This window comes from Silurus meridionalis, chromosome 18, assembly GCF_014805685.1.
Source record: "Silurus meridionalis isolate SWU-2019-XX chromosome 18, ASM1480568v1, whole genome shotgun sequence".
Lineage (NCBI taxonomy): Eukaryota > Metazoa > Chordata > Actinopteri > Siluriformes > Siluridae > Silurus > Silurus meridionalis.
The window spans coordinates 26647676-26664479 of NC_060901.1; the positions used below are offsets into that span (position 1 = coordinate 26647676).

The 16804-nt window shown below is 40.8% G+C and overlaps 4 protein-coding genes across 4 annotated transcripts; all 4 read right to left on the minus strand.

Moving 5' to 3' along the window:
• Positions 1-2275: 2275 nt before the first annotated feature.
• On the minus strand, positions 2276-5598 carry LOC124401460 (tripartite motif-containing protein 16-like). The gene is made up of 6 exons (XM_046873805.1): positions 4925-5598; positions 4301-4396; positions 3892-4125; positions 3561-3747; positions 3144-3191; positions 2276-3055 (listed from the first exon to the last, which is right to left on the minus strand). Exons 1-6 carry the CDS (start codon positions 5516-5518, stop codon positions 2517-2519), a joined length of 1698 nt encoding a protein of 565 aa, XP_046729761.1. The 5' UTR covers positions 5519-5598; the 3' UTR covers positions 2276-2516.
• Positions 5599-7170: 1572 nt separating this feature from the next.
• LOC124401693 (tripartite motif-containing protein 16-like) lies at positions 7171-7984 on the minus strand. The gene is made up of 2 exons (XM_046874124.1): positions 7963-7984; positions 7171-7885 (listed from the first exon to the last, which is right to left on the minus strand). The coding sequence occupies exons 1-2, from the start codon at positions 7982-7984 to the stop codon at positions 7344-7346; spliced, it is 564 nt and encodes a 187-aa protein (XP_046730080.1). The 3' UTR covers positions 7171-7343.
• On the minus strand, positions 7915-11751 carry LOC124401438 (E3 ubiquitin/ISG15 ligase TRIM25-like). Its single transcript, XM_046873768.1, has 3 exons — positions 11124-11751; positions 8453-8548; positions 7915-8297 (listed from the first exon to the last, which is right to left on the minus strand). Exons 1-3 carry the CDS (start codon positions 11715-11717, stop codon positions 8046-8048), a joined length of 942 nt encoding a protein of 313 aa, XP_046729724.1. The 5' UTR covers positions 11718-11751; the 3' UTR covers positions 7915-8045.
• Positions 11752-13343: 1592 nt separating this feature from the next.
• On the minus strand, positions 13344-16440 carry LOC124401391 (tripartite motif-containing protein 16-like). Its single transcript, XM_046873679.1, has 6 exons — positions 15765-16440; positions 15447-15542; positions 15078-15311; positions 14747-14933; positions 14364-14411; positions 13344-14263 (listed from the first exon to the last, which is right to left on the minus strand). The coding sequence occupies exons 1-6, from the start codon at positions 16365-16367 to the stop codon at positions 13725-13727; spliced, it is 1707 nt and encodes a 568-aa protein (XP_046729635.1). The 5' UTR covers positions 16368-16440; the 3' UTR covers positions 13344-13724.
• Between the last annotated feature and the right edge of the window lie 364 nt (positions 16441-16804).

Sequence of the window (16804 nt, forward strand, 5' to 3'; positions counted from 1 at the left end):
GACTACGCCAAAGTGTGGCGGGACGTTAATTAGACAGAAACTATAACTCAGCTGACTACGCCACCCTGTTAACAGGGAACACTATTATAGATTAATCATCTACAAAAGACACACAGGTACGTGGTTTCAATAAACAGAGGCAAGAGACGTGGATACCAAAGATACAAAAAAAATGTTTTGTTTCACAATAAATATGGGTATTACTTTTAAAACATGACTATGGGCTGGAATAAAATAGGCATAAAAACAAAAAGGAAACCGAGGCTTACCTAAAGCAGGTAAACTAGCTTAATGAGTATGCGGCTACTATATCGCCAGGAGCATAACGCCAAGTGCACAAAACGCACCACACACACACACTCACACAAACACGGTAAGACCAAGCGTGAACACACTGCACCCTGTGATAGAGTCCCACCACCGCACGCGAAGGCCAACTAGCCGTCTGCCTGAAGCCTCGGTTCCTAAACAAACAAAGTAAAGTAAAACAAAAGCAAGAAACAAAGCATAAACAGAGCAAACAAGCATAAAGCTAGCAAAGCAAACAAAGCAAGCAAAAGCTAGCAAAGCAGACAAAGTTAAATAAAACAAAAGCATACAAAGTTAAATAAAGCAAAACAGAGTAAAAACAAAGCATAAACAAAACTAGCAAAGCAAACAAGCATAAAGCTAGCAAAGCAGACAAAGTTAAGTAAAACAAAAGCATACAAAGTTAAATAAAGCAAAGCAGAGTAAAAACAAAGCAGCAACATCAAAGTACATTGCCCCGCAGGCCTCACTGAATGACTCCTCTTAAAACTATTCCACCTTAATATTGTCGTTTCGACCACAAGTCCAGCCGCACAGGCAAATGGACATCAAACCAGCAAGAAGGCACGGGATTACGGCGGGTTCATGTTTAAAAGCAGTCGCCGAGCCACATGGAATGATTACACGTTGGAAACTGTGAGACAGGAAGAGTCTAAACCAGGAAGGGGCGGGCCTCAGGCAATGACACACAAGCGGTGATCACACAACATGGTGCATTAAAAGTCCCCTTTTATATAGTCTTGCATGTATCTGATTGGACAACTGATGCTTTCATGACAATTTAAAGGGACACCCACAGTTCGTCCCACTACAAATGTTTTTTTTGGAAATGCCTTAGTTATTTTGGAAAAGGTGTTCTGGTAGCATGGTATAGACAGGACAAAAACTCCTTCAACTGTTGAGCAGTGAAGATCACATTATTTCAGAATTGTTCAATTGTTTATAAATTGTTCTCTAATTTTGATCTCCAGTGTATATACACATACATATATACATATACACATACACACACACACACACACACACACACACACACACACACACACATACATACATACATACATACATACATACATACATACGTATATAAAAAAAAAAACAAATTGTTGTTTTTGTATCTTTTGGCACTTGATGAAACTGAATTTGCCAAATCTCTAATGTGTGTATATATATATATATATAGTTGATCTTTTTTTTGCCAGTGCATCAATAAACACAGCAGAAAAAGTCAAGTTTAGTTTCAGTAGGAACAGTGTTGTTGAACTCCTTCTTTTGCCAGTTCATCAAAGTTTTGTTGTGGCAATTCTCAGGATAGATCCGAGGTGTTTGCCAGAAACTGTCACAGGTTTTATAGAGTGTCAGATTAAGCTCTCTTAAGAGAAGAAGAGAGTATTGCACACGAACAATGTCAATGGAGCTGAAGTGCGACATCTTTAGGGGAACGTGGGCATTAGAGGGGAAAGGTAAATTGAACAATGTTTACCCGTACCTATTTTAATAGAATTTGGTCAAGTTCGGCGGGCCGGATTAATAAACCCAACGGGCCGTGTGTGGCCCGCAGGCCGTAGTTTGCCCATGTTTGTTCTAGATCATAAACAGGAAATCAATCCAGAATAAACACAGCTCAGTTCTCAGGAGATTTTCTACCAGACTGGAAGAGTTCACAAGTACTGAGTGCTCCATGTGTGTTTTATGAGAACAAACAGGAAATGAGTGGAGTATTTGAAGAAAAGAATTAGAATGTGGGAAATGGCGCCCTCTGGTGGGTAAAATGTTACAGTGGCCATACACCTGATAGAAATGGAAAAAATACTCAAGAATTTCAATTCATTTGATTTAGTTTATACATAATTATTCATTTTCATTCAAGTGATCACAAATGGAGACAAAATGATAAATAAAAAAAGAGGAACAGATGTTCTGGATTTATTGGTGTTTATTTATTTAATGAGATTCGGCAAATAGACAAACAAACAAATTTACAATGCTAAGATCCTAAGATATCATTTAAATATTTTCTTTTTACATTTTATTTGTTTCTAATCAAACATTTAAAAATTATTTTTTTAATTATTATTACATTAATGATATCTACTCATTAATTTTTTAGATTGCTTTTTGTCCAGTTGGATTGTGTGCTAGTAATACAGATGTTTAAGCAACAGATGTGGCAACGTGCAGGAATATTGGATCAAACACTACACACTTTATTCTGTACCACACAATCTCACAGATGTAGTACCTAATATCCAATTGATCCCAAATCCAGCATATAGAGGCTGAGTGAATGTGGTTCGGACTCTATGGAGGAGCTTCATGGTGTCAGAGACGCTGTAGAAGGACAGAGTTCCTGCACTGTGATCCACATACACTCCTATTCTGGATGGTGATGGAACTCTGAGATCAGTCTCAATGTTGTTGTGATAGAAACTGAGAGAAAAAGAAGAAGAACGACACAGACTCCAGGACTGATTGTTGCGTCCAAACCTACATTTATCACCCCGTCCTTTCCTTCTGATGTCTTTATATGAGACTGAAATGTCCACACCCACACCCCTCCACTCCACCTCCCAGTAACAGCGTCCACACACACTCTCCTCACACAACACCTGAGTCCAGTAGTCAAATCTCTCTGGATGATCAGAGTTCTGCTGCTCTCTCACACTGTATCTCACTGCTCTGTTCTTCTCAGACAGAATGAGGTTACGATGTGCCGTGTTGGGATCCAGAGTCAGATAACAGAAATCTACAATAAAAGAGAAAAACAAACTGAACAATGAGAACACTGTGTGTGTGTGTGTGTGTGTGTGTGTGTGTGTGTGTGTGTGACATACATTTCAGAAAATCATCTCTGCTCTGTGGCTCTGAGAGAAAAGACTGAACTGTGGAGACAGAAATAAAATTATCAGATGATAAATCACGAAAAATCGGATAGTTATATCAATCATCAGAAAAGTGTGTAGATCAGAAACGAGTGTAAATCAGAAACGTGTGTAGATCAGAAACGTGTGTAGGTCACGTGTCAGACTTCAGTCTTGAAGCACCAGAGGGCAGAGTTTCTCAGCTCGAACACAAACTCCTTCACATCAGCAGTTCATCATCAAGACTGGAATCAGGTGAGTGTTAAAAACTCTAAACTGTGCAGAACTTTGATGCTCAGGAATGAAGACTGACCCCTCGACATCACTCTGTCACAGAGCGAGTAAAGACCTCCATCATTGTGTTTCTCCAGCAGGAACAGCTCCTCTTACCTTGTGCAGGGATTTTGTTGAATTTCACCTCACAGAATTCCTCAAGTTTCTTCTTCAGGTCTGAGAAATATTTCCTCATTCCATCTGATAAGTGATGTTGATGGACAGTGATGCTGGATGTGTGAAAATCTGGTCTTTGAAATGGAGGAGACTGACGTCCAGCAGAGACACAGAGAGACTGGAAACTCTACAAAAAGAGAGGAACGAATGATCTCAGAGTAAAGACACACTTGTGATGTCAGACAGGGACATTTATTGTTCCCTTAATGAGTGGTGTTTTAGAGAGTGTGTGAGGAACAGCTGGTTCTGTAGATCAGACAGTGTGTGTTACCTGGAGGAAATAGATGTGATCGTGTGTGTGTAAAATCTGCTCCAGCTCAGTGACTCTCCTCTGAAGATCAGCGATCTCCTGCTCCAGTTGCTCCAGGAGTCGTTCAGCTCGACTCACATCAGCCTCCTCCTGAGCTCTGATCATCTCCTTCACCTCTGAGCGCTTTTTCTCCATGGAGCTGATCATCTCAGTAAAGATCTTCTCACTGTCCTCCACTGCTGTCTGTGCACTGAGCTGTTAGGACACACACACACACACACACACACACACACACACACACACACACACACACACACACACACACACACACACATCTATCATTCCTTCTGTCACTGGGACTCTAAATGATTCCATGTTGTCCATGTTGTGTGTGTTTCTAGGAGCAGCTCCGTCTCTGCTCACTGCTCACCTTTATAGTGTTCACAGCCTGTTTCAGTTCCTGCACCTTCTTCTGCTTCTCCTGGATTCTCTGCTGGGATTTCATCTGCTGCTCCTTTAACTTACTCTGAGGAGAAAATATAAGGTTCTTGTTTAAATACTGATTTCAATGCCAGCAATCTGTAGATTTTATATGATGGGGTTTAATTATAATGGCAGGAATGAAGGATTTCCTCTGGTCTAAGTTCAATTGGCTGTCAGATGGAAGACTGAAACGCTACCTAACCATGAATAAAACCTACATGTGGGTGAACTTTGTCAGCCACCAGAGAGTCTTGGCGACAGTGTTATGAGTAATGATGCATGGATGGAAGGTGGGGTTTTAAAGCGAAACCTGAGCTGTAAATGAACTGGACGATGGTGTGACATGCCAGAGTCTGAAGTCCACAAGACTTCACCTTCATTCTCTATTGGCACTCTGTTTAGGAACTGGCTCTGTTTAAGTCTTTAGTCAAAGCCACAACTGTTTTTATGGGGGGTTATTTTGCTTTTGTTTTTGTAACCACCCTGACTTTATCTCTCTCTCACATACTCAAATTCTAGATTAGAAAATTAATCAAGATGAATTTATTCTAGGGACATTTTAAGTTCTCACCTGTTTCTCGGCTCGTTCTCCTGAGGCCGTGACGGTGTCGTGTCCTTTATGTTTATCCAGTGTACATAAATAACAGATGCAGGTTTGATCAGTTCTGCAGTAGATCTCAATCAGCTTCTTATGTTCAGAGCAGATTTTCTCTTGTAGCTTTGCAAACGCTTCAGTTAATGTGTGGTTCGTAAAAGCAGGAGAAACATAATGAGGTTTTAGATGAGTTTCACAAAAAGAAGTCACACACACCAGACAGGATTTGACGGCTTTGTGTTTTCTCCCGGTGCAGAAATCACACTTCACATCTCCAGGTCCGGCATAACAGTGATCAGAAGAAGCAGCATGGACTTCAGTCTTCTTCTTCAGTTTCTCCACCACTTCAGCCAGCATGTTGTTTCTGTGTAGAACAGGCCTTGGAGTGAAAGTGTCTCTGCACTGAGGACAGCTGTAGATGCCCTTCTGATCCTCCTGATCCCAATGATGATTAATACACACCTTACAGAAACTGTGTCCACACGGGACAGTCACCGGATCCTTCAGGAGATCCAGACACACTGGACAGATGAATTGATGCTGATCTACTGAAATACTGGCCTCTGCCATTTTCACTCCCTTCACAGAAACAGAAAGAAAGAGAGAAAAAGAGATAAAGATATAGAGAGGGAGCCTCTATCTGAGATCAGTGTTTTATCTAAATGAACTTTGAGCTTTTGAGTTTATAGAGTAAAAGCAACAGTGGGTGGGGCTTTAAAGGAGGATGATGAAGCTAAACTCAATGATTCTATAGAGTATATGTACTGTAATTTAATTATTACTATATAAATATCCATTAATTTACTGAGCATTTCAAGAACTAAGAATATCTATTTGGATCCTAATATAAAAAGTTACTACAATTGTTTCGGACTGCAATTTGCATGTACAGTTCCTAGGACGCATCTCTGAACAGCACACCAACACTGATGAAACCCAAATGAATGAACATTAGCTGCCACTTGAATGAGGATGGGATCAATTTTTGCGTTTGGTTTCTCTCCAGGTTTCATCCTCGTACCACCCCAGGGAGTTTTTCCATGCCACTGTCGTTACTGGCTTGCTTATAAGGGATCAACTTTTTGGTGTTAAATTAATAGGGTCTAACATGAAAATTATTATTTTATAACCTCTTTATCTCTGTGAAGCTTCTTTTTTTTGTTCTCTGCTACAGACACAGGAAAATATTACTGCAAGAGGGTATGGGAAGAAGCTCATTGGTGCAGATGTAATGGTGATTTGCTGGTAAACTACTAGCCTTGTCTTTACTAAACAATTTATTTAAGTTCTGACACTTGTATGGAATGTTTTATAGAACATGATCAGCTGGACCTTCAACTGACTTCCAAAGGGTCCCCAGACAGCTTTAATCCACTGGAGACCATTGAGCCAGGACACAGTGTCCTAGTTAATGAAGTTATCTGCTGCTCCAGAGTTGATCAGAGCTGTGAGAACAGACTCCTTTTAGTATTTCATCAAGTATAAACTGGAAAAGACTCACCACCTGCAAGAAAAGCTCCTGCTTAAAACCCCTGCTTGCGGCTGGTCCGTTCAAGGAAAACACTGTTCAACAAAGTGACTGAAGTGCCAGCCAGCACTCATCAAATCAGGATGTTTATAGACTTATGCTTCTGGAAACTGAAGATCTGTAATCACCTCAGAAATGAGCACAGAGGCTACATATGAAGGAGAATGAGGTTGGAAAGCACAACAAAATAGGATGATGGACTTATGTAGTGCTGCAACTAACAATAAACGATTTCTATAAAGCTGCTTTGAGACAATGTCTGTTGTGAAAAGCGCTATAGAAATAAACTTGACTTGATTATACTGATTATGAATTAATTGGATGATTATTTCTGCAAAGTGAGACAGAATGATAGACAGAAGGAGAGACACAAAGGCAGATAGAGAGAGAATGAAAGAGGGGACACATGAAGACAAGAGAGACAGTGTTAGATAGAAGGAGAGACAATGCTATTAGGAGATATTAGACAGAAGGAGAAACTTGAACATGAAGAAACTCACATTTCAAAGGAAGTAGAGACAACGATAGATAAACAACAGGAAAATTAATAACAGAAAGTAAAAGATACAATGAGAGACAGAAGATACAAAGAAAATAATCAATTATAAATATGAGATTAAAAAAAAATCTAATATAGTAATTAACATTAATGGTTTTTAAATTAAAAGTTTATATATTAAGCCAAAATAGTGACATTTGTGTGAGCTGTTATATTATTTTGTAACATTTTATTTTTTAATTATTATAAAATTACTGATATTTATTTATAAAAATTGTAGATTGTTTTTGTGCAGCTGGATTGTTTTCTAGTAAAAACAGTAGAAACAATTTGGCAACGTGCGGGAATTTTATCTCAAACACTACAATTTATTCTGGATCACACAATTTCAAAGCAAATATAGAACCAAATGATAAGTAGTGAAGTCTAAATCCAGCATATAGAGGCTGAGTGAATGTTGTTTGGACTCTGTGGAGGAGCTTCATGGTATCAGAGACGCTGTAGAAGGATAGAGTTCCTGCACTGTGATCCACATACACTCCTATTCTGGATGGTGATGGAACTCTGAGATCAGTCTTAATGTTGTTGTGAAAGAAACAGAGAGAAGAAGAAGAACACCACAGACTCCAGGACTGATTGTTGAGTCCAAACCTACACTCATCACCCCGTCCTTTCCTTCTGATGTCCTTATATGAGACTGAAATATCCACACCCTCATTGCTCCATTCCACCTCCCAGTAACAGCGTCCACACACACTCTCCTCACACAACACCTGAAGCCAGGAGTGAAATCTCTCTGGATGATCAGAGTTCTGCTGCTCATTCAGACTGAATCTCACTGCTCTGTTCTTCTCAGACAGAATGAGGTTACGATGTGCCGTGTTGGGATCCAGAGTCAGATAACAGAAATCTAAAATAAAAGAGAAAAACAAACTGAACAATGTGAACAAAAAGAGAGGAACGAATGATCTCAGAGTAAAGACACACTTGTGATGTCAGACAGGGACATTTATTGTTCCCTTAATGAGAGGTGTTTTAGAGACTGTGTGAGGAACAGCTGGTTCTGTAGATCAGACAGTGTGTGTTACCTGGAGGAAATGGATGTGATCGTGTGTGTGTAAAATCTGCTCCAGCTCAGTGACTCTCCTCTGAAGATCAGCGATCTCCTGCTCCAGTTGCTCCAGGAGTCGTTCAGCTCGACTTAGTTCAGCCTCCTCCTGAGCTCTGATCATCTCCTTCACCTCTGAGCGCTTTTTCTCCATGGAGCTGATCATCTCAGTAAAGATCTTCTCACTGTCCTCCACTGCTGTCTGTGCACTGAGCTGTTAGGACACACACACACACACACACACACACACACACACACACACACACACACATATCTATCATTCCCTCTGTCACTGGGACTCTAAATGACTCCATGTTGTCCATGTTGTGTGTGTTTCTAGGAGCAGCTCCGTCTCTGCTCACTGCTCACCTTTATAGTGTTCACAGCCTGTTTCAGCTCCTGCACCTTCTTCTGCTTCTCCTGGATTCTCTGCTGGAATTTCATCTGCTGCTCCTTTAACTTACTCTGAGGAGAAATCATTACTATTAAAGTTCACTCAGGTTTCAGGTGTAAATGGATGTTGGCCAAATAAATGTTCACTTCTTTGATCTGATTATTGAGAACTTCTTCTTCTTTCGACTTCTCCCATTAGGGGTTGCCACTGCGGATCATCCGTCTCATACCCCCCTGTCCTCTACATCTGCCTCTTTCACACCAACAACCTGCATGTTTTCACATTTCTAATCCTTTCCATCCTCATCACTCCCAACAAAAACCATAACATCTTCAGCTCTGCTACCTCCAGCTCCACCTCCTTTCTTTGACTCAATGCCACTGTCTTTCATGTCTGACCTCGTCTGTCAACCTGTCCATCACCACTGCAAACAGGAAAGGGCTCAGAGCTGATCCTTGATGCAGTCCAACCTTCACCTTGAACCACTCTGTTGTTCCTACTGCACACTTCACTGCTGTCACACTGTCCTCATACATGTCCTGCACCACCCTCACATACTTCTCTGACACACCAGACTTCCTCATACTATACCACAACTGCTGCTCACAAATGGTCACCTCTTCTCTCAGCCTGGCTTCCACTACTCTTTCAACTTCATGGTGTGACTGATCAACTTAATTCCCCTGTATTTACTGCAGGTCTGCACATCTCCCTTATTCTTAAAAATCAGTACCAGCACACTCCTTCTCCATTCTTTAGGCATCTTCTCACCTTCCAGAATCTTGTTAAACACTCTGGTTAAAAAATCTACGGCCATCTCTCCTAAACATCTACATGCTTCTACCGGTATGTCATTTGGTCCTACCGACTTTCCACTCTTCATCCTCTTAATAGCTGCTTTCACTTCCTTCTTACTAATCCTATTCACTTCCTGCTTCACCAGCTTTTCACCATCCAACCTGCTCTCTCATTTTCCTCAATTATAAGCTGCTCAAAATCCTCCCTCCATCTTTTCAACACACTCTCCTCACTGGTCAACACATTTCCATGTCCATCCTTTATTGCTCTAACTTGCAGCACATCCTTCCCAGCTCGGTCCCTCTGCCTGGCCAATCGGTATAAATCCTTTTCTCCTTCCTCAGTGTCAAACTTCTCATACAGCTCCTCATATGCCTTTTCCATGGCTTTCACCACATCCCTCTTCACCTGCTTCCGCATCTCCTTGTACTTCTGTCTACTTTTCTCATCTCTCTGTCAATCCAAATTCTGTTTTGCCATCCTCTTTCTGCTTATGCTGTCCTGCACGTCCTCATTCCACCACCATGTCTCTATGTCTTCCTTTCTATTTCCAGATGTCACACCAAGTATTTTTCTCACTTCAACAGTAGTTGCCCAATCATCCAGCACCTCTTCACCATCACCAGTCTTCCTCTTTCAGTTTCCACCATCTTATACTTCTTTCAGTCCTCAGTCTCCTCCTCTTCTTCCTCTTCACCTCCAAAACCATCATACAGACCACCATCAGATGCTGTCCAGCTACACTGTCCCCTGACAACACCTTACAGTCTCCAATCTCTTTCAGGTTGCATCTCCTACATAAAACATATTCCACCTGTGTGCACCTTCCTCCACTCTTATACGTCACCCTGTGATCCTCCTTCTTCTCAAAATACGTGTTCACCACTGCCATTACCACCATCTGCCCTTCCACATTCCTCTCCTTAAAACCATACCTACCCATCACCTCCTCATTACCTCTGTTCCCATTTACCTACATGCCTATTGAAATCTGCCCCAATCACCAATGGTTCATTCCTAGGTTCACCTTCTACCACTTCATCTAACTCACTCCAGAATTTTTCCTTCTCCTTTTCCTTCTTTCCATCTCACAACCCACTTGTGGAGCATAAGCACTGATGACATTTATCATCATCCCCTCAACTTCCAGCTTCACGTTCATCACCCTATCAGAAACTCTCTTCACATCCACTACACTCTTACTGTACTCTTCCTTCAGAATCCCCCCTACACCATTTCTCTTTCCATCCACACCATGATAGAACAGTTTAAACACCTCCAATGTTCCTGGCTTTACTCCCTTTCAACTTGGTCTGCTAAACACACAACATATCTACCTTTCTCCTCTCCATCATATCAGCTACCTCTTTCCCTTTACCAGTCATAGTGCCAACATTTAAATTATCAACCCAAACCTCTACTCTCCTACACTGCTCCTTTCCCTGCCGTCTCTGTAGACATCTTCCTCCTCTCCTTCTCCTACTTCGGCCAACAGTAGCCCAATTTCCACCCGTACCCTGTTGGCTAACAATACCTGTGGCGGTCTTTGGTAACGCAGGCCTCGATCGATCTGGTATGAAATTCTCATTTGTGATCCGCATGTTTGATTTGGCACATGTTTTACGCTGGATGCCCTTCTTAACGCAACCCTCCCCATTTACCCGGGTTTGGGACCGGCACTAAGAGTGCACTGGCTTGTGCAACCATAATGTCTGTTTATCTGATTATGAAGAACACTGAGTAAAAATGAATTTATTTCACATCAGACCAGAAAATATGAAGTTAAATGCTGTAACTGACCAAAGCTGCTGAATTTCAATGAGAAATATCATTAATACGAGTTCTCACCTGTTTCTCAGCTCTTCCTGCTGCAACTGATACAGCGTCATGGCCTTTATGTTTATCCAACATGCACAAAGAGCAAATGGATATTTGATCAGTTCTGCAGAAGATCTCAATCAGCTTGTTATGTTCAGAGCAGATTTTCTCTTGTAGCTTTACTGAGGCTTCAGTTAATGTGTGTTTTTTCAAAGCAGGAATTTCTAGATGAGCTTTTAGATGAATTTCACAAAAAGAAGTCACACACACCAGACAGGATTTGACGGCTTTGCGTTTTCTCCCAGTGCAGAAATCACACTCCACATCTCCAGGTCCAGCGTAACAGTGGTCAGGAGAAGCAGCTTGGACTTCAGTTTTCTTCTTCAGTTTTTCCACCACTTCAGCCAGCATGTTGTTTCTGCGTAGAACAGGCCTTGGAGTAAAAGTGTGTCTGCACTGAGGACAGCTGTAGACGCTCTTCTGATACTCCTGATCCCAGCAGCCATTAATACACACCTTACAGAAACTGTGACCACACGGGACAGTCACCGGATCCTTCAGGAGATCCAGACACACTGGACAGATGAATTGATCCTGATCTACTGAAATACTGGCCTCCGCCATTTTCCTGAGCTCACACACTGAGAAATAGAGATCAGTTTTGTTTCTCTGAAATGACGAGTTGTTTCCTGGTTCTGTGTATTTGTTGAAGAGAGAAGTAGGAGAACCAGAAACACAGGTAGGTTATGAAAACTCAACTGTAAACCATTTCACCTCATTTAACTTCATAAATATAACCCATGTAGCTACAATAACTGGGATTCATTTCCAGATATACAGAGTTTTAACGTTTTGGGTTTTGTTCCATCTGACACCTCAAACACAACCTTCAGCCTCATTGAAAGTTAACAATTGTTACAATTATACAAATTATACATCTTTATAAAAAATCCTGAAAATATCTGGAAAAGTAAAGTTACAGCTTTTTTTTCTGACTGTTACAAAGCACTTAAACTGGAGACTCCTTCAATAAACCATATCAGTGACTGAACACTTTTTATAATCTGTTTCTGTGGACCATCCAAAGTCCCTGTGAATGAGCTGTTACTATAGAAACGATAAGGTATATTAGTGAAAGCATTAATATAAACCTGCACTACAGTCAGAGCTGCTGTTACAGAAAATTCATTAACAGTGACAACAGTGAAAGTGTGTATGTACTGATTACTGAAAGAGAAACGACTCAGATTTAAAGAGAATGACGTGAACAGACAAAAACAATGTTTTTAAATTTCAAGGTCCAGTGTCATGTGACACTGTAGATATTTGGACATAAATGTGTTTGTTTTGACTGATTATGATGATCGTTTTATGTATTATTGTGAAGTGCTTTGTATTAGGTATTTATAATAAACATGCATTACCATCAGTGGACAGTAGAGGGAGGCCGTGTAATGTTTAGTGATTTTAGAGCTTTATCGTGAAAGCAGAACACATTTTTCTGTCCCCTCAATCTTGTGTTTTAGACAAAATTGCACTTTGCTGCTGCCATATGACAAGAAAGATGTAAGAGTGAGCAGGAGATGCAGCTTGGACTTCAATCTTCAGTCACCAGATCCTTCAATAGATCCAGATACAGTGTACACATGTTATAAATGATTACATTTTAAATGTAATAGTGCATTTACAGCCGTATACAACTGTTTTGGTAAAATATGAAAAGCCTGATCAATGTGACCTATGGATTATATATTACTACTTCATTAGTGTTTTATTGGAGACTGGAAAACATCTGAGGTGTAAAATCAATAATATGAAGGAGTACAAACGTCTTAATCAACTGCACCGAACATAACAAACTTCCATGCTGCTGTTATTAGCTGCTGCATGGTGTAACCATAAAAACAGTCCGTGTTGCAGCACACCCTGGGCCTGGTGGAGCTATAAGGAGAAAGAAAGACCACCAGGAATTGCTGGACTGGGAACCACCAGTATTTGATCCACCACCACTCCAATGCATAATTTCATTCAGGGATGTGGGCTGGTGGTACCGGACCCACTCTGATGCTTTAGTTAGTGCCATGAATCGCTCCACAAGCTCGATGGATTGTGCTGCATATGGGCTGAACACAACATAGCAGCCTTAACCAATCATCTACTGTGTGTTCTACTGGATTTAAAATATTGTTCAATGTTTTACAATCAAATTTCCGGATGAAGAAACAAGTTCAGATTTGATACAGTGAATGTTTATTTTACATCTTAAATCCCATTTATTCTGAAGTTTCCATTTCATTTATATATAATGTGACATTATCAGGTTTAAAATATTGATCTGTTCTGTTTATTTAGTTTATTAGTTATTTAATGACAGCGTTATTAATATTAAACAAACAGATACAACTTTACAATGCAGAGGTCATGAGATGTCTTTTGATCATTTCCTTTTAATTTGTTTCTTGTCTGACAGTTAATTTCTAATATTTCATTTGTAATTATAATAAAATTAATAATCTGTTTGAATTAATAACATTTAAATGTTTTTGTGCAGCTGGATTGTGTGCTAGTAAGACAGATGTTTTATCAACAATGTGGAAACGTGCAGGAATTTTACCTCAAACACTACACACTTTATTCTGGATCACACAATCTCACAGTAGATTTATCAAATGAAAAGTAGGGAAGTCCAAATCCAGCATATAGAGGCTGAGTGAATGTGGTTTGGACTTTGTGGAGGAGCTTCATGGTGTCAGAGACGCTGTAGAAGGACAGAGTTCCTGCACTGTGATCCACATACACTCCTATTCTGGATGGTGATGGAACTCTGAGATCAGTCTCAATGTTGTTGTGAAAGAAACAGAGAGAAGAAGAAGAACACCGCAGACTCCAGGACTGATTGTTGCGTCCAAACCTACACTCATCACCCCGTCCTTTCCTTCTGATGTCTTTATATGAGACTGAAATGTTCACACCCACACCGCTCCACTCCACCTCCCAGTAACAGCGTCCACACACACTCTCCTCACACAACACCTGGGGCCAGGAGTGAAATCTCTCTGGATGATCAGAGTTCTGCTGCTTTCTCTCACTGTCTATCACTGCTCTGTTCTTCTCAGACAGAATGAGGTTACGATGTGCCGTGTTGGGATCCAGAGTCAGATAACAGAAATCTAAAATAAAAGAGAAAAACAAACAGAACAATGAGAACACTGTGTGTGTGTGTGTGTGTGTGTGTGTGTGTGTGTGTGTGTGTGTGTGTGTGAGACGCACATTTCAGAAACTCATCTCTGCTCTGTGGCTCTGAGAGAAAAGACTGAACTGTGGAGACAGAAATAAAATTATCAGATGATAAAACACATAAAATCTGATATTTATATCAATCATCAGAAACGTGTGTAGATCAGAAACGTGTGTAGGTCACGTATCAGACTTCAGACTTGAAGCACCAGAGGGCAGAGTTTCTCAGCTCAAACACAAACTCCTTCACATCAGCAGTTCATCATCAAGACTGGAATCAGGTGAGTGTTAAAAACTCTAAACTGTGCAGAACTTTGATGCTCAGGAATGAAGACTGACCCCTCGACATCACTCTGTCACAGAGCGAGTAAAGACCTCCATCATTGTGTTTCTCCAGCAGGAACAGCTCCTCTTACCTTGTGCAGGAATTTTGTTGAATTCCTCCTCACAGAATTCCTCAAGTTTCTTCTTCAGATATGAGAAATATTTCCTCATTCCATCTGATAAGTGATGTTGATGGACAGTGATGCTGGATGTGTGAAAATCTGGTCTTTTTCCTGGAGGAGACCGACATCCAGCAGAGACACAGAGAGACTGGAAACTCTACAGAAAGAGAGGAACGAATGATCTCAGAGTAAAGACACACTTGTGATGTCAGACAGGGACATTTATTGTTCCCTTAATGAGAGGTGTTTTAGAGAGTGTGTGAGGAACAGCTGGTTCTGTAGATCAGACAGTGTATGTTACCTGGAGGAAATAAACGTGATCGTGTGTGTGTGAAAGCTGCTCCAGCTCAGTGACTCTCCTCTGAAGATCAGTGATCTCCTGCTCCAGTTGCTCCAGGAGTCGTTCAGCTCGACTCAGTTCAGCCTCCTCCTGAGCTCTGATCATCTCCTTCACCTCCGAGCGCATTTTCTCCATGGAGCTGATCATCTCAGTAAAGATCTTCTCACTGTGTTCCACTGCTGTCTGTGCACTGAGCTGTTAGGACACACACACACACACACACACACACACACATCTATCATTCCCTCTGTCACTGGGACTATAAATGACTCCATGTTGTCCATGTTGTGTGTGTTTCTAGGAGCAGCTCCGTCTCTGCTCACTGCTCACCTTTATAGTGTTCACAGCCTGTTTCAGCTCCTGCACCTTCTTCTGCTTCTCCTGGATTCTCTGCTGGGATTTCATCTGCTGCTTCTTTAACTCTCTCTGAGGAGAAATCATTACTATTAAAGTTCACTCAGGTTTTCTCTCATGTGGACGAGTTTCAGGTGTAAAATGGACGTTGGCTGATTAACTTCACTCCTCTGATCTGATTATGAAGAACACTGAGTAAAAATAAATTTACTTCACATGAGACCAGAAAATATGAAGTTAAATGCTGTAACTGACCAAAACTTAATGAGAAATATCATTAGGACGAGTTCTCACCTGTTTCTCAGCTCTTCCTGCTGTAACTGATACAGCGTCATGGCCTTTATGTTTATCCAACATGCACAAAGAGCAAATGGATATTTGATCAGTTCTGCAGTAGATCTTCAGCACTTCATCATGTTCAGAGCAGATCTTCTCTTGTAGCTTTGCTGAGGCTTCAGTTAATGTGTGTTTTTTCAAAGCAGGAACTTCTAGATGAGGTTTCAGATGAATTTCACAAAAAGAAGCCACACACACCAGACAGGACTTGACGGCTTTGTGTTTTCTCACAGTGCAGAAATCACACTCCACATCTCCAGGTCCGGCGTAACAGCGATCAGGAGAAGCAGCTTGTACTTCAGTCTTCTTCTTCAGTTTCTCCACCACTTCAGCCAGCATGTTGTTTCTGCGTAGAACAGGCCTTGGAGTAAAAGTGTCTCTGCACTGAGGACAGCTGTAGACACCCTTCTGATCCTCCTGATCCCAGCAGCCATTAATACACACCTTACAGAAACTGTGACCACACGGGACAGTCACCGGATCCTTCAGGAGATCCAGACACACTGGACAGATGAACTGATCCACTGAAAGCTGATCGACTGAAATACTGGCCTCCGACATTTTCCTCACCCACACTGAGAGAGAAAACAGCACACAGAGTTCAGTTTCGTTTTCTCTGAAATCAGAAGGCGCTCTTTTTTTTTTATTTATTTTTTTTTTTTAAACAGAGAACCGGAAGGGGAGGGAGGGGGGAACAACACATTAGATCCAGATGCTGCTGTGATACAGTTCACCAGAAGGGGGAGCAAAAGATTTAAAGATCTTTCACACGCTTTACACAGGATATAACAAATATAACTAACATATATCTTATATTATATTTAATAATAACAATAATAATAATAATAATAATAATAATAATAATAATTATAATAAATAATAATAATAATAATAATAATAATAATAATACAGTTACAGCACAGGGCAGACAGTCTTAACCAGAGCGATGTACAATTAATTCATGGAGCTCAGAGGATAATAATTTGGGTTACTGATTA